Source organism: Dendrobates tinctorius, unplaced genomic scaffold (assembly GCF_039654945.1).
Source record: "Dendrobates tinctorius isolate UK_male_01 unplaced genomic scaffold, ASM3965494v1 ptg000205l, whole genome shotgun sequence".
In the NCBI taxonomy this organism is placed as follows: Eukaryota; Metazoa; Chordata; class Amphibia; order Anura; family Dendrobatidae; genus Dendrobates; species Dendrobates tinctorius.
Genome location: NW_027361872.1, coordinates 878,476 through 893,026, shown reverse-complemented (window position 1 = coordinate 893,026; position 14,551 = coordinate 878,476). Strand labels below are relative to the sequence as shown.

Genomic DNA, 14,551 nt, shown 5'->3' with positions numbered 1-14,551 from the left:
TGCAATGTTTTTGAACAAACTGCCTATGAAAATAGTATATTTTTAAAAATAATAAACACTCAAAACGCATGTTCCAAATTATTATGCACAGCAGAGTTTTCAACCTTTTTATTTTGAACAAAAAAAAATTGTGAAATTATAAGCATTATCAGCTTATTACAAAATGAAATCAAACAGTTTTCAAGTCAAAACTTTATTCTAGGTGATGTTACATTTGCACATAGGACCCCTTGTTCGAAAGAAGCTTCTGAACTCTCTCGTCCATTGAATTTGTCAGTTTTTGGATGGTTTGTGCTTCAATTGTTTTGCATGTGGACAGAATACCCTCCCAGAGCTGTTGCTTAGACGTGAACTGCCTCCCGCCATCATAGACACTCCTTTTGATGATGCTCCAGAGGTTCTCAATGGGGTTGAGGTCAGGGGAAGATGGTGGAAACACACCATAAGTTTGTCCTCTTATGCCCATAGCAGCCAGAGATGCAGATGTGTTATTTGCAGCATGAGACGGTGCATTATCATGCATGAAAATGATCTTGCTGTGGAAAGCACGGTTCTTCCTCTTGAACCATGGCAGGAAGTGCTGTTTTAGAAACTCCACATAGATTATGGAGCTCATCTTTCCCCTTCAGGGATCCTAAAGGGGCCGACAATCTCTCTCCCCATGATTCCAGCCCAAAACATTACTCCACCTCCTCCTTGTTGGCGCCTTAGCCGTGTTTTCATGGGGTGTCCATCAACCAGACATCCTCCACTCCATCCATCTGGACCATCGAGCGTTGCACAGCACTCATCGGTGAACAAAACAGTTTGGAAGTCAGTCTTCATGTATCGTTTGGCCCACTGGAGCCGTTTCTGCTTGTGTGCAGGGGATAGAGGTGGTCGACAGGATGGCTTACACACAGCTGCAAACCTCTGAAGGACCCGGCATCTTGTTGTTCGGGGGACATTGGAGGCACCAGCAGCTTCAAAAACTTGTCTGCTGCTCTGACAAGGCATTTTTGCAGCTGCTCTTTTAACCGGACACAATTGCCTGTTGGAAAGAGTCCTCAATCTTTCCTTATCAGCACACACACGTGTGTGCTGGGAATCAGCTACATACTTCTTGGTTGTGCGATGATCACGATGAAGTGTCTTGGCAATGTTGATTGTAGCCATGCCTTGACCTAAATACTCCACAATTTGTAGCTTCTCAGCAGCCGACACATCCTTTTTCTTTCCCATTTTGGCAAAAAAATGTAGGCTGCTTAATAATGTGGAGCAGCCTTCTTAAGTAGTCTTGCCTTTATTTGGACACACCTGCCAAACTAATGTGCACAGGTATCTGCAATTGCTTTCAGTGATATAAAGAGCCCTGACACATCACCATCAATGAGTTTAAATGACAAACAAAAAAATTCTAACCTTATCACTCCTAAACTCTTTTTGCATAATAATTTGGAACACAGTGTAATGTACACAGCGACGCCGTGCTGATCGCTGGTGAAGCTGTCTGACAGCTCACCAGCGATCACAGTGACTTACCAGCAATCCTGACACGTTGATATCGTTGTCGGGATCGCTGGTGAGTCGCTATGTGTGACTCCAGCTTGTGTGTGTCTGTCTAACCCTTCCCTTGAATAACTCAAGGATTAGTAATGGATAGGTGTCTTATTGACACCTCTCCATTACTAAACCTGGATCAATGTCACCTTACAGTAGCAAGGTGACAACCCCTTATTACCCCACTTGCTACAGGGCAAGTGGGAAGAGTTGGGCAAAGATGTGCCTTTTCTGGGCAGCTGCGGGCTGCTATTTTTAGGCTGGGGGGGCCCCCAAGATCAATACCAGCCCCCATCTGGTTGTCAAAAATGGGGGGGGGGACCCCACGTAGTTTTTTTTTTTTTATTTGTAAAAAAGCGTGGGAACCCCTCTATTCTTGATAAATAGCCTTGCTGAAGCTGACAGATGAGGGTTGCAGCCCCCAGCAGTGAGTTTCATCTGGCTGATTATCAAGAACAGGGGGAGACCCACGCCGTTTATTTTTATTTATTTATATTCAGAGCAGGAGCGGCAGATGAATACTCCCATCCACCGCTCCTGCTCTCACTGCAATAAGTGGTAGTAGGTGTTGGATGATGGGATCAGCTGTCACCAGTGACCAGAGGAACTGAGCATGCTCAGTTAAAAAAAGAAATCCGTCGCCGGATTCTGTTATTTGACGGACAACAATGGATCAGTTGCCCATAGGCGTCCATTCTAGCAACGGATTCAAAAAACGTTGCTTTGTGCGTCGGGTCAGGCCGATGGACAAAGAATTTCAGACGGATCCGTCGAACGACGGATGAAACGTGAGGCCATCCGTCGCTAGTACAAGTCTATGAGAAAAAAAACGGATGCAGTGGCATCAGTCGCTGGATCCGGTTTTTTTTAAAAAAAAAAAAAAAAAATTATATATATATATATATATATATATATATATATATATATATATATATATATATATATATATATATAAAAATCGACAGATTGTGACTGATGGCAAAAAACTAATGTGTGAAAGAGGCCTAAGACCCATAGCATTAAATATTCCATGCTCCCGATACCTTGAAGTCAACAGGATTAATCAGATACCGAAGGCCGGTACAGTTCACTTTAGTGGAGAGATCATGCTACCTTGGCTGCGCTTGTGGAAATGAAGAATATTCGATGGCATAAAATGAAGGTTTTTATTACATCAACGCGTTTTGGAGTCAGACTGAAGCCTTTTTAAAAGGTAAAAAACAATGTTTTACGTAAGTTTGTCTCCAATGTTTCGCTATTAAACAATTTGCTGTGTGGCTCTCTCCATTCATTTATATAGGGGCTTTGAAAAATCGACAGACAACTGCCCTGCAATCTTTTGGGTGCAGAGGGCACGAAGCTGCAGCGGTATCAGATGTGCCACCATTTCCCAACTCTGGGCATCTACACCAAATATCCATGCAAAGCCGCCGGACTGAGTACTCGTAAGAACAACCACGATTACTTGCCTCAGCGATCAGACGTCTGCACACAGCACGCAGAGCGCATTTCAATGGCCATTATTACAGTTTACAACTATGAAAGAGAACCTGTCCGATGTCTAATGGGCAATGAATAAACAAGGACAAAGCGATAGGAACGCTGAACGCTATTTATAGATTGACAGTGACGGATGCAATGACTGGCATTACTGCCGGAGGCAGATGACCGAGCGATGAGGTGTACATGAAGGGTCAGCAGATCCTGCATTACACACACAAACTACTGATCAGAATAGGCAATGTGTAATTCTTTATTTCCCCTGTGGTGGCGCTACAGAAAAATTTGAATGCATGAAAGTCATGTTTCCACACAGATCACAGCTGATCACTGGGAGTCCAAGTAGCTCAAAATTAGCTTATTGTCAAGAGACCTTTCTAACAAGTACGGATCATCAGCGGTGGCGAAACCCATCTAAGGATTTAGACAGACATTCTTGGCACCCATAAGCTGCGCAACAGATGGATTTCAGGTGCAAAAATCCACTGACCGAAAACCATCCTTAATCTTGATACACCTACCCTAAGTCACCTCGAAGCACCTACCCTAAACCTTCAAGACATCTACCCTAAACCTTCAAGGCACCTACCCTAAATCACCTACCCCATATCACCTTAAAGCACCTACCCTAAATCTTCGAGACACAGCCAGCAAATCAGACGATCCAATTCTGGAGTCAGCATGCGAGACAAAAAACCTTTCCTAAAATCTCCAACTTGAAGATGCTTGTTTAATAGCCTTCAATCAGATTTCACACACTACGAATTTGTGCATATTGTGAAATTTGCATTAAAAAGTTTTAATTTTCAATCAAAATTTGCAACAACAACAAAAAAAAAAAAAAAAAAAAAAAGTGTCAAAAAAGGCTAGGGGAAAAGCATAGATTCTATGACACAATCCCTTAACGACCGCCGATACGCCTTTTAACGACGGCCGATACGCCTTTTAACGACGGCAATTAAGGGTACTTATGCCCCAGTACCGCTTTTTAACGGCGCTGAGAAATAAGCGTATAGCGCCCGAGACACCAGAGAACATGATTTGGCTCGGTTTTTACAGACCCCAGTGTTGCAAATAACAGCAACCGCAAGGAAAAAAAAAAAAAAAAAAAAAAACAGTCCAATTTCCCATTTAATTTCTCTCTCCTCTGATGTGATCGCACATCGCTGATGTGATCGCTCCAAACGTGACATGGCGCTACCATTGATTCCAGCCAATTGTGCACTTAAAAAGTCAAAGGGTGTTCCCTCCCGTCTGAACCCTGCCTTGCGCCCAAACAATGGCTCCCCCCCCCCCCCCCCCCCAAATACGGGGTACTGGCGTACTCAGGAGAAATTGCACAACAAATATTGTGGTACATTTTCTCGTGATACCTTTGTGAAAATAAAAAAAAATGGTTCCAAAGTAAATTTTTGGTGATGCTTTAGGTCTCATGAAGCACCTGAAGGGTTAATAAACCTCTTGAATGTGGTTTGAGCATCTTGAGGGGTGCAGTTTTTAGAATGGTGTCACTTTTGGGTATTTTCTGTTATATTGACCCCCCCCCCCCCCCCCCCCAAACTCACTTCAAATGTCAGGTGGCCCCTCAAAAAAATGGTTGCAGACTTTGTTAGAAAAATGAGAAATCTCTGGTCAACTTTTAACCCTTATAACATCCTAACAAACAAAAATTATGTTTCCAAAATTCTGCTGATGTAAAGTCGTAATGTGGGAAATGTTTATTGACTATTTTGTGTGACACCACTCTCTGATTTAAGGGTGCAAAACTTATTAAAAAGTTTGAAAATTGCAAAATTTTCAACATTTTTGCCAAATTTCCATTTTTTCATAAATAAATGTAAATTATATCAAAGAAATGTTACCACTAACATGAAGTACAAAACAGTACATGAAAAAAAAAACAGTCTGAGAATCAGTGGGATACGTTGAAGCGTTCCAGAGCTATAACTTCATAAAGTGACAGTGGCCAGAATTGTAAAAATTGGCCTGCTCATTAAGAACCAAATTGGCTCCGTCACTAAGGGGTTAAAATTACATATTGCATTATTTTTTTTTTTAAAACACCACCCAGTGTGTAAGACCAAAATAATGTAGAGCAATGAAGAAGAGAAGGTGGCACTTACCGTCCATAAAAATCAAAGTATTTATTTAATTCTGTTAAAACAAGCACGGCGGACAGTGCAAAGTGGAGTGCAAGGCGACGGCCGTTTCGCACAGTTGTGCTTCTACGGGTCACACCCGGTTGGTTGTGTAACTATAGAACTATTTTTTATGTATTGCTATTATCGCTACATTATTTTGGTGTTACACAGAGGGTGGCTTTTTAAAAAAAAAAAATTAAACAATTAAACATTTTAAGGGATTACAAAATGATATCAGGAGACCTTTAACTCCTTTCGAGGAGCTCTGTGTCACGGGGGACCCTCCGGCCCACACGGTTTCCTTTCTGTAGGATCTTTTATAAAAAAAAAAAAATCAGACTCCGACACATGACTTCCCATTATTTTTCTCACAGTGGGAGCATGACTTGGGGAGATCCCTATCTCAAGAGGAGAGGGGCAGGGTGCTTCTATTTACATTTAGAATGTCGTTACACTCGGTATCACAGGAGAGGAGCGATAAGATTTTAACAAGGTGGTACCGATGTCCCTCTATGGTGCATTCTATGTTTCCGGTGATTCCGGACACATGTTGGAGCTGCTTACAGGATAAAGGAACATATGTTCACATATGGTGGGACTGCCCGCTTATAAAGAAGTTGTGGTTGTCGATTTTTGATCTCTACAACAGGCTATCAATATGTCAAATTCAACCTAAAGTGGAACTTGCACTTTTAACTTTATGTGATATGTCGATTTCCAGGTTTAAGAAGAATCTCCTCAGGCACTTTCTCACGGCTACTCGGAATCTGATCCCCCGGTTTTGGAAGCAAGAGAAATACCCTTCACGCTCTGAATTTGTTGCAGAACTCAATGATATTTATAGAATGGAGTATTTGCTGATTCAAACCACAGGGAACCCTGACAGACTATATAACACTTGGGCCTCCTGGCTAGCATTCAGGGAAACCCCAGAATTAGATATCTGGCTATCGGGACCTTGATTCATATATAGGATAGCATCAGAAATATTCTGTACACTTTATATCTTGTTCACTTGGTTTGACCTGTTTGTCTTTGGCTTAAAATGGTCTTGACCAACTTATTATCTCCTCCATATGGGACGGAGGACACAAAAGTGCTCGAGGGGGGGTCTGGATTACTTGACCCTCTACTTATAACTTTCTCCTTACCTCTACTTCCCCCTTTTTTTTTTCTCTCCCTCTCTCTTCCTTCCTCTCTTTCCTTTTTCTTTTCTTCCCTCTGACTTCTTAATTTTTTTTCCTGTTATTTTCATGTTGTTCATCAAACTTCTATTTTAATTTTCATGAGAATACACAACACCACAGAGGTTGTTTTGTGTATGACAATTTTCTGGACTGAATGGTATTAATAGTTGTTATTCCAATTAGAAGATAATATTGGTGTTAAATACGCAACAATGGAATTAATATGCAATTTGTTTTTCATTCAAGAACCAGACATGATATTGTTGAAAGCAATGTTTTATTTTAATATTGTTAATTCAATAAACATGATTTACACAAAACATTTTAAGGGATCCGGTTTCCGCCCCCTACCTTCAACAGAAACTGCACTCAAAGTGACCAATGACCTTCTGACAGCAAAACGTAACGGTGACCACTCTCTGCTCATTCTTCTCGACCTTTCTGCAGCTTTCGACACTGTTGACCACCCTCTCCTACGCTCTAGGCTCCAGTCACTAGGCATTAAGGACACTGCTCTCTCCTGGTTCTCCTATCTTTCTGACCGCTCCTTCAGTGTTCTGTTCTCTGGCTCCACTTCATCTCCTCTTCCTCTCACTGTCGGGGTACCTCAGGGCTCAGTCCTTGGCCCCTTCTCTTCTCTCTCTCCACAGCCCCAATTGGACCGACCATAAGCAGATTTGGCTTTCAGTACCATCTTTATGCTGATGACACACAACTACACACATCATCCCCGGACCTTACCCCCGCTGTACTACAGAACGCCACTGACTGTCTGCAGTCTCCAACATCATGTCTGCTCTCTATCTGAAACTCAACCTCTCCAAAGCTCAACAACTTCTGCTCCCGCCATCTACTAACCTCCCTAAATCTGACATTTCCCTCTCCGTGGGTGGCACCATAATAACACCCCGACAGCAGGCGCGCTGTCTGGGCGTTATGTTTGACTCCGATCTCTCCTTCACCTCCCATATACAATCTCTTGCCCGCTCGTGCCGTCGGCGCTTACACCTAAAGAACATCTCTAGAATCCGCCCTTTTCTCACCATGAAAACAACAAAAACCTTCACTGTCACCCTGATCCACTCCCGCCTGGACTACTGTAACGCTCTATTAATTGGCCTCCCCCTCACTCGACTCTCCCCTCTCCAGTCCATCCTTAATGCAGCAGCCAGGGTTGTCCATCTGGCTAATAGTTTCTCGGACGCGTCCACTCTTCGACAGTCGTTACACTGGCTGCCCATTCATTACAGGATACAATTCAAAGTACTCGTTCTCACCCACAAAGCTATCCACAGTGCGGCACCCCCTTACATCTCCTCCCTCATTTCTGTCTATCGGCCTAACCGACCACTGCGCTCTGCAAATGACTTTCGACTAACCTCTGCCCTAATCCGTACCTCCCACTCCCGACTCCAAGACTTCTCCCGTGCTGCGCCAATCCTCTGGAATGCTCTACCCCAAGATATTAGGACCATCCACAATTTGCATAGTTTTAGGCGCTTGCTCGAAACACATTTGTTCAGAGCGGCCTATCACATTCAGTAATCAAAGTCATTTTATGCTTGCATGTAGCCCATTCACTATCTCCATCTATCCCCCACCCCCTGAAGATGGCTGGACCATCATTGTAAATACAAACCTGTGCTTTGTATCGCCCCCACCTCATTGTAGATTGTAAGCTCCCACAAGCAGGGTCGTCTTATTTCGCTTTAATTATTGTATTGTTAACGTTATTACTTATGACTGTTGTGTTTCAAACTGTTCATCTGTAAAGCGCTGCGGAATATGTTGGCGCTATATAAAGATTATTATTAAGGGATTATATGTGTCACAAAATTTCAATCAAGCATGCAAATTGCTGGTTTTCCACTAAATCTGCTTTGGAAAAATTTCCAGTGGAAGAGGAGAATAGCAGTAACACTAGAGGTACTCTTAAGGGGCTCCAGGTGACTGCCCCTTGTGTATGGTATCTGAAAGGGTATGTACTGCGCGCGTCCCAGTGTAAGCGGGTCCCTGCATAGTCCTGACTGCTGGGAATCTCGGAGGTTGGATCTACATCCATATGGTATCCTATAGATAGAAAATAAATGTTCCAAGTTGTGACAAACCACTTGGAGTTGTGTATCACACATTGATGCGACTGAGTCGGACCACTGGAACCCCACCAGAGCCGTTAGCACTAATGCACGACCCCTCTATTCACTGTCTGCGGATATAGCGCGTTATATTCTGGCAGGAGTAAGTGCACCTGAGCCTAATCTACACATTCAGGGAAGTGGCGTTTTGGAAGGCTGTTTGGTGGGATTCTGACACTAAGAGCTGGAAATGTGCAGCAGCCGTTGTTGAGAACTGCAGCTCAGGTTCGGAGGGGTGCTGGATCACCATCGGCCAGATATTGAGGACATAGCCTAAGAATGGGTCATCAAAACCATACGGCTGGTCACTGACAGCTCCACATTCTCCAGATCTCGTTTCCTATACCCAAGTGTGACATCGGATATGATGGGGGGGTAGATGGTGCAAGATCATGGGGTTCACTACCGTCACCGCCTCAGGTTTTATAGCCAAAGTGGAATTAGACAGCGATTTTCCATCTATTATTCTACTTCTTTGAATGCGAGATGTTCCGAATAGAACGTACATGAAGAAAACTCGAGAATAGTTGTAAGTAGTCACATCCAAGTTACATTACAGACTGCCAGCACTTACTTTCCAATCTTTAAATCAGAAACCATCTGCTACATCTGTGACTTAAGGAGAAATTCTAGTCTGCCTCTCCGGGCGACACAAACCGGTATAGCCGAAAATAAATGCTGGGCAAGACTCCAATGTTTAACCATGAAAGGACAGCGATTAGTGCAGATTAGGGTGTAGGGATGCAGCCCACGAAGACTACCCTAAACTAGTCAAGTCTAGGCTATCCCCATATAATGCCCGTAAAATGACAAGGAACAGCAGGAGAGTACTGAATGATAATGCTCAGCAAACTGAACACAAGAAAAAACAATAAAAACTACAAGATCATCAGCGGGGAAAATCCAGCACAGTAATCAGATCACAAGGTCAGGTTGGGGAGTAGGACGCCCAAGGCTTCCCTTTCCCCTCAAGAGTTGCTAATAGGCATCCACACACATTAGATGGTTGACCAGACACACTGAATTTAGCATGCTTGGCCGACCTTATAATAAACATTCACTAGTGGACAATCCCTTATTAATAAGCATAGGGAGGAGAAGAAAAAAAAAAAAAAACACCACCCTGTTCGCCATCAGAATCCGGCAGTGGCATCATGTGAGCGCTGCAGCTAATCAGTGGCCGCTAATTGTCTGCAGCATTATTACATACCGTTTCTTACACTCGTCCCGTTTCTTCCTCTTGGATGACATGTGAATGCTGCAGACGATCACAGGTCATTAATTGGGTGCAGCGTTCATGTGGCATCGCTGCTGGATTTTGATTGGCAGAGAACGCAGAGATGAGTATGGAGGAGACGCACCAGTTTGTGAACAGAGTATTAATTTAAATTACTGCATGTAAAAAAAAAAAAAAAAAAAAAAAAGTTTGTTTTTTTCATAGCACAATATATATTACGGTTTGTGCACACGACGTCTGTTAGATGCGGACGTACCCACATTGTGAAGCAGAAGATACTTCATGAAAACTTTTTTTTGTGCATTTTCTGATGCCATTTGCATTGGCTTTGCCACCGGCGTATGTTTTTTGACTTTCACATATAAAGATAGTGTAGGCTTTCCAAGCGGAAACTGCCAAAAAAATGGAGAGGTCACTTCTTTTAGCTGCTTCACGGCTTGCAAAGACGGAACATGTGCGCAGCAACTCCTTCCGACAACTGTTCATTCTTTTTGGTGTTTCTTCTTTTAAATCGCCTTTTCTGGTGGTTTCCAGGCGGAATCCTTTTGAGAGTCCTGAGGTCTTCCATTTTTATTGCAAGTCTGGATTTCCGGGGCCAGCTGGCAAGTATGTCATAGCAGAGACTTACAAGGTGAGGAAACTTATTTCCTACAACCAGCAGGCTTGCATTATGCAACTACAATTTATATTCCAGGCTTGTATGAATGCCAGTGCTTCGAGGAATATCATCGGAGAAATCCACTTACTACGGAATCGGCTGCCACCCTGAAAACTCCAGTAACAGATACATTACAATATGTAAAGTCCAGCAATACAGACGACAGCCTGCGCATCTGCCAGGAACAATCTGCTCTCCGATGGCACAACTGCTTAGTGGAGAGTATAATCGCCTATGAAAATCAGACGCTCGTATGCATTTGTTGAAATTCCTTTCTCTGCTGCAGCGGGTAACAAAGCTTTCCTCCCATTCATTTATACTCCAACTATAACGACAGATGACACATTCAGCTATGCAGCCATGTGGCTGCCTGTACGAAACAGGTATGTGAAACATTCATCCGATATTAAAAGGGATTTATCAGAAATTGAAATACTTTACGTATCTTGTAATGCAGGGTAAAAGAACGAAAATATCTACAGCTTGGAAATAGAGAGGAGTGAAATGGCAGGACCCTTATCCAGCAGCCAAATCAGTATCCCGTGACCCTCTACAGGAAGAGGCGGCGGGCCCGTGACCCTCTACAGGAAGAGGCGGCGGGCCCGTGACCCTCTACAGGAAGAGGCGGCGGGCCCGTGACCCTCTACAGGAAGAGGCGGCGGGCCCGTGACCGGGAAGTGAAGGAAACAAAGTTCTTACACCTATAGTGCTCGCAGAATGCTGGTAAAGAGGAAAAACCAACTGAAATTCACCAAAAGCAAGCAGTTTTAAAAGGAAACCTGTCATTGGGAACAACCCTCTTAAACTCTCTATTTGGGCATGCAGATCATAGGAAGCTGAATAAAATGATACTTTCATATCTATTATCCGATATCTTTCTGAAAAATCCACATTTTTCCTATATGTAAATGAGATGTTAAGATCTATGGGCCGGGCATAGATCTTCCTGAGAATCTGCCTCCAGAGCTGCAAGCATATACGGTGTTGCATCCTTCCACCCAGACGCGCGTTTACAGTTATTCAGAATCACCAACTGCTAGTTCCTTCGGAGACTACCACTGACTTAGTTTAGGATATGTATAGATCCTTACTGTTCCCAATATGTTCAACTATCAAAATACAAATATAGCAGTCCCTTGGGAATGCAATTACCACATTCCTTTCCAGCGTTTTGTCGTGTCCCCAGTCTATACGGCACCTTTTTCTGTACTTTTAACTGTTATAATAAAACATTTATTTTTAATCTTATGATTGGCACATTCGTTTCCCGTGATCTGAGAGTTACGTTTCTCAGACTAGGTTCATATAATTGCATTTATTAAGTGCCTCTTTGTATATTTATTTGGTATATTTATGTCCAAATAAATTTTTTGCAGCAAGAGAAATTCATCCAAAACTAACACAGAACTGTGCACCATGTACTCACTTGTCCTGCGGTGTCATATAGTCCAAGAAGGTATTGTCTGCCACCGACTGTAACGCTGACTGAAAGGAAAAAAACAACATCAGATTAAAGATAGTATATACAGTACAGACCAAAAGTTTGGACACACCTTCTCATTCAAAGAGTTTAATTTTCATGACTATGAATATTGTAGATTCACTCTGAAGGCATCAAAACTGTGAATTAGCACATGTGTAATTATATAATTAACAAAAAAGTGTGAAACAACTGAAAACATGTCTTATATTCTAGGTTCTTCAAAGTAGCCACCTTTTGCTCTGATTTCTGCTTTGCACACTCTTGGCATTCTCTTGATGAGCTTCAAGAGGTAGTCACCGGAAATGGTTTTCACTTCACAGGTGTGCCCTGTCAGGTTTAATAAGTGGGATTTCTTGCCTTATAAATGGGGTTGGGACCATCAGTTGTGTTGTGCAGAAGTCCTACTGAATAGACTGTTATAATTTGTATTATGGCAAGAAAAAAGCCGCTAAGTAAAGAAAAACGAGTGGCCATCATTACTTTAAGAAATGAAGGTCAGTCAGTCCGAAAAATTGGGAAAACTTTGAACGCGTCCCCAAGTGCAGTAGCAAAAACCATCAAGCACTGCAAAGAAACTAGCTCACATGAGGACTGCCCCAGGAAAGGAAGACCAAGAGTCACCTCTGCTGCGGAGGATAAGTTCATCCGAGTCACCAGCCTCAGAAATCACAGGTTAACAGCAGCTCAGATTAGAGACCAGGTCAATGCCACACAGAGTTCTAGCAGCAGACACATCTCTACAACAACTGTTAAGAGGAGACTTTGTGCAGCAGGCCTTCATGGTAAAATAGCTGCTAGGAAACCACTGCTAAGGACAGGCAACAAGCAGAAGAGACTTGTTTGGGCTAAAGAACACAAGGAATGGACATTAGACCAGTGGAAATCTGTGCTTTGGTCTGATGAGTCCACATTTGAGATCTTTGGTTCCAACGACTGTCTTTGTGCGACGCAGAAAAGGTGAACGGATGGACTCTACATGCCTGGTTCCTACCGTGAAGCATGGAGGAGGAGGTGTGATGGTGTGGGGGTGCTTTGCTGGTGACACTGTTGGGGATTTATTCAAAATTGAAGGCATACTGAACCAGCATGGCTACCACAGCATCTTGCAGCGGCATGCTATTCCATTTGGTTTGGGTTTAGTTGGACCATCATTTATTTTTCAAACGGACAATGACCCCAAACACATCTCCAGGCTGTGTAAGGGTTATTTGACCAAGAAGGAGAGTGATGGGTTGCTACGCCAGATGACCTGGCCTCCACAGTCACCAGACCTGAACCCAAGCAAGATGGTTTGGGGTGAGCTGGACCGCAGAGTGAAGGCAAAAGGGCCAACAAGTGCTAAGCATCTCTGGGAACTGCTTCAAGACTATTGGAAGACAATTTCCGGTGACTACCTCTTGAAGCTCATCAAGAGAATGCCAAGAGTGTGCAAAGCAGTAATCAAAGCAAAAGGTGGCTACTTTGAAGAACCTAGAACACAAGACATATTTTCAGTTGTTTCACACTTTTTTGTTAAATATATAATGCCACGTGTGTTAATTCACAGCTTTGATGCCTTCAGAGTGAATCTACAATTTTTATAGTCATGAAAATAAAGAAAACTATTTGAATGAGAAGGTGTGTCCAAACTTTTGGTCTGTACTGTACTTAGGCGGGAACACAATTTTGCTGCACTGTCACTAGAATACGGCCCGCACTGCTAAATTACGGTATACGTACACATACCATAAATATAGAAACGCTCAGTGCTTGTGCAGGCCACCATTATAGAACCTTAAAAAATACCTGTTAAAAAATTAGACATTTCCAGAGTCTTATTTTACATAAATACTTGCACTTCTGGATAAAAAAGAAAGGGTTCTTTACAGTTAAAGCAGTCAGACTGTGGAATGCTGGAAGTGATGGCAGACACTATAGCTTTAAAAAAAAAAAAAAAAAAAAGGGCTGGATGCCTTTATAAATAATCTAGCGATAGAAAATGCATAATCAGAGGAGAAAGCTCCATCAAGTTCAGCATGTGACTTATCAACCTTGTTAACTTCTCTAAGCTGACTTATGACCAAACTGAATTTACAACTCAGAAAAAGTTATTAAAAAAAAAAACCTCTGCTCACTGAGGGTTTCACTGGTTAACTCAATCTGCATTCTGCCAAGTACACAGAGGCTGCAGAAGGTAAGAAATTAAAATTTTTAATGAAACCCAACTGTAAAACAAAACTACCCCCCAAAATATCTACATTTAAAAAAAAAAAAAAAATCCAGAGAAGTTGTTCACATCCTGTAAGGATTTGTAACTATATAATGATCTATAAACTGGAATATAAATTTGATCAGGTCAGAATCCTAATATCCACAAAATCGCTTATCCACTACATCAGAAATTCCAGCATCGAATAGAGTTATTTTTGTACCTAATTTTACGGGAGATGACACTGCTTATGTGACCATTTCTCTGAGTCACAGACTGACTCAACTCTGTGTCATCAGATTTTCACAAACATTAACACAATCAGAAGCTTAATATCCTGGAATCTAAAGGAGTAAAGTAATAAGAGATAAAAGTCTGACTCCAGTTGTGAAAATACACCCTGCTTTGCTCCGGGCAGCGATGCTGAATCTGCCTTTGAAGTAGAGCAATTTTCAGCCAGTGACGACGACTCTTCTTCCACGG

At 42.5% G+C, this 14,551-nt stretch overlaps 1 protein-coding gene across 1 annotated transcript in view; it reads right to left on the bottom strand.

Moving 5' to 3' along the window:
* The window catches only part of RHOQ (ras homolog family member Q), a 60,211-nt gene that overhangs the window by 31,519 nt on the left and 14,141 nt on the right, over positions 1–14,551 (bottom strand). Inside the window, exon 2 of the mRNA XM_073553996.1 lies at positions 11,824–11,882. Coding sequence (XP_073410097.1) covers positions 11,824–11,882 — 59 coding nt within the window. The remainder of the gene's footprint in view (positions 1–11,823; positions 11,883–14,551) is intronic.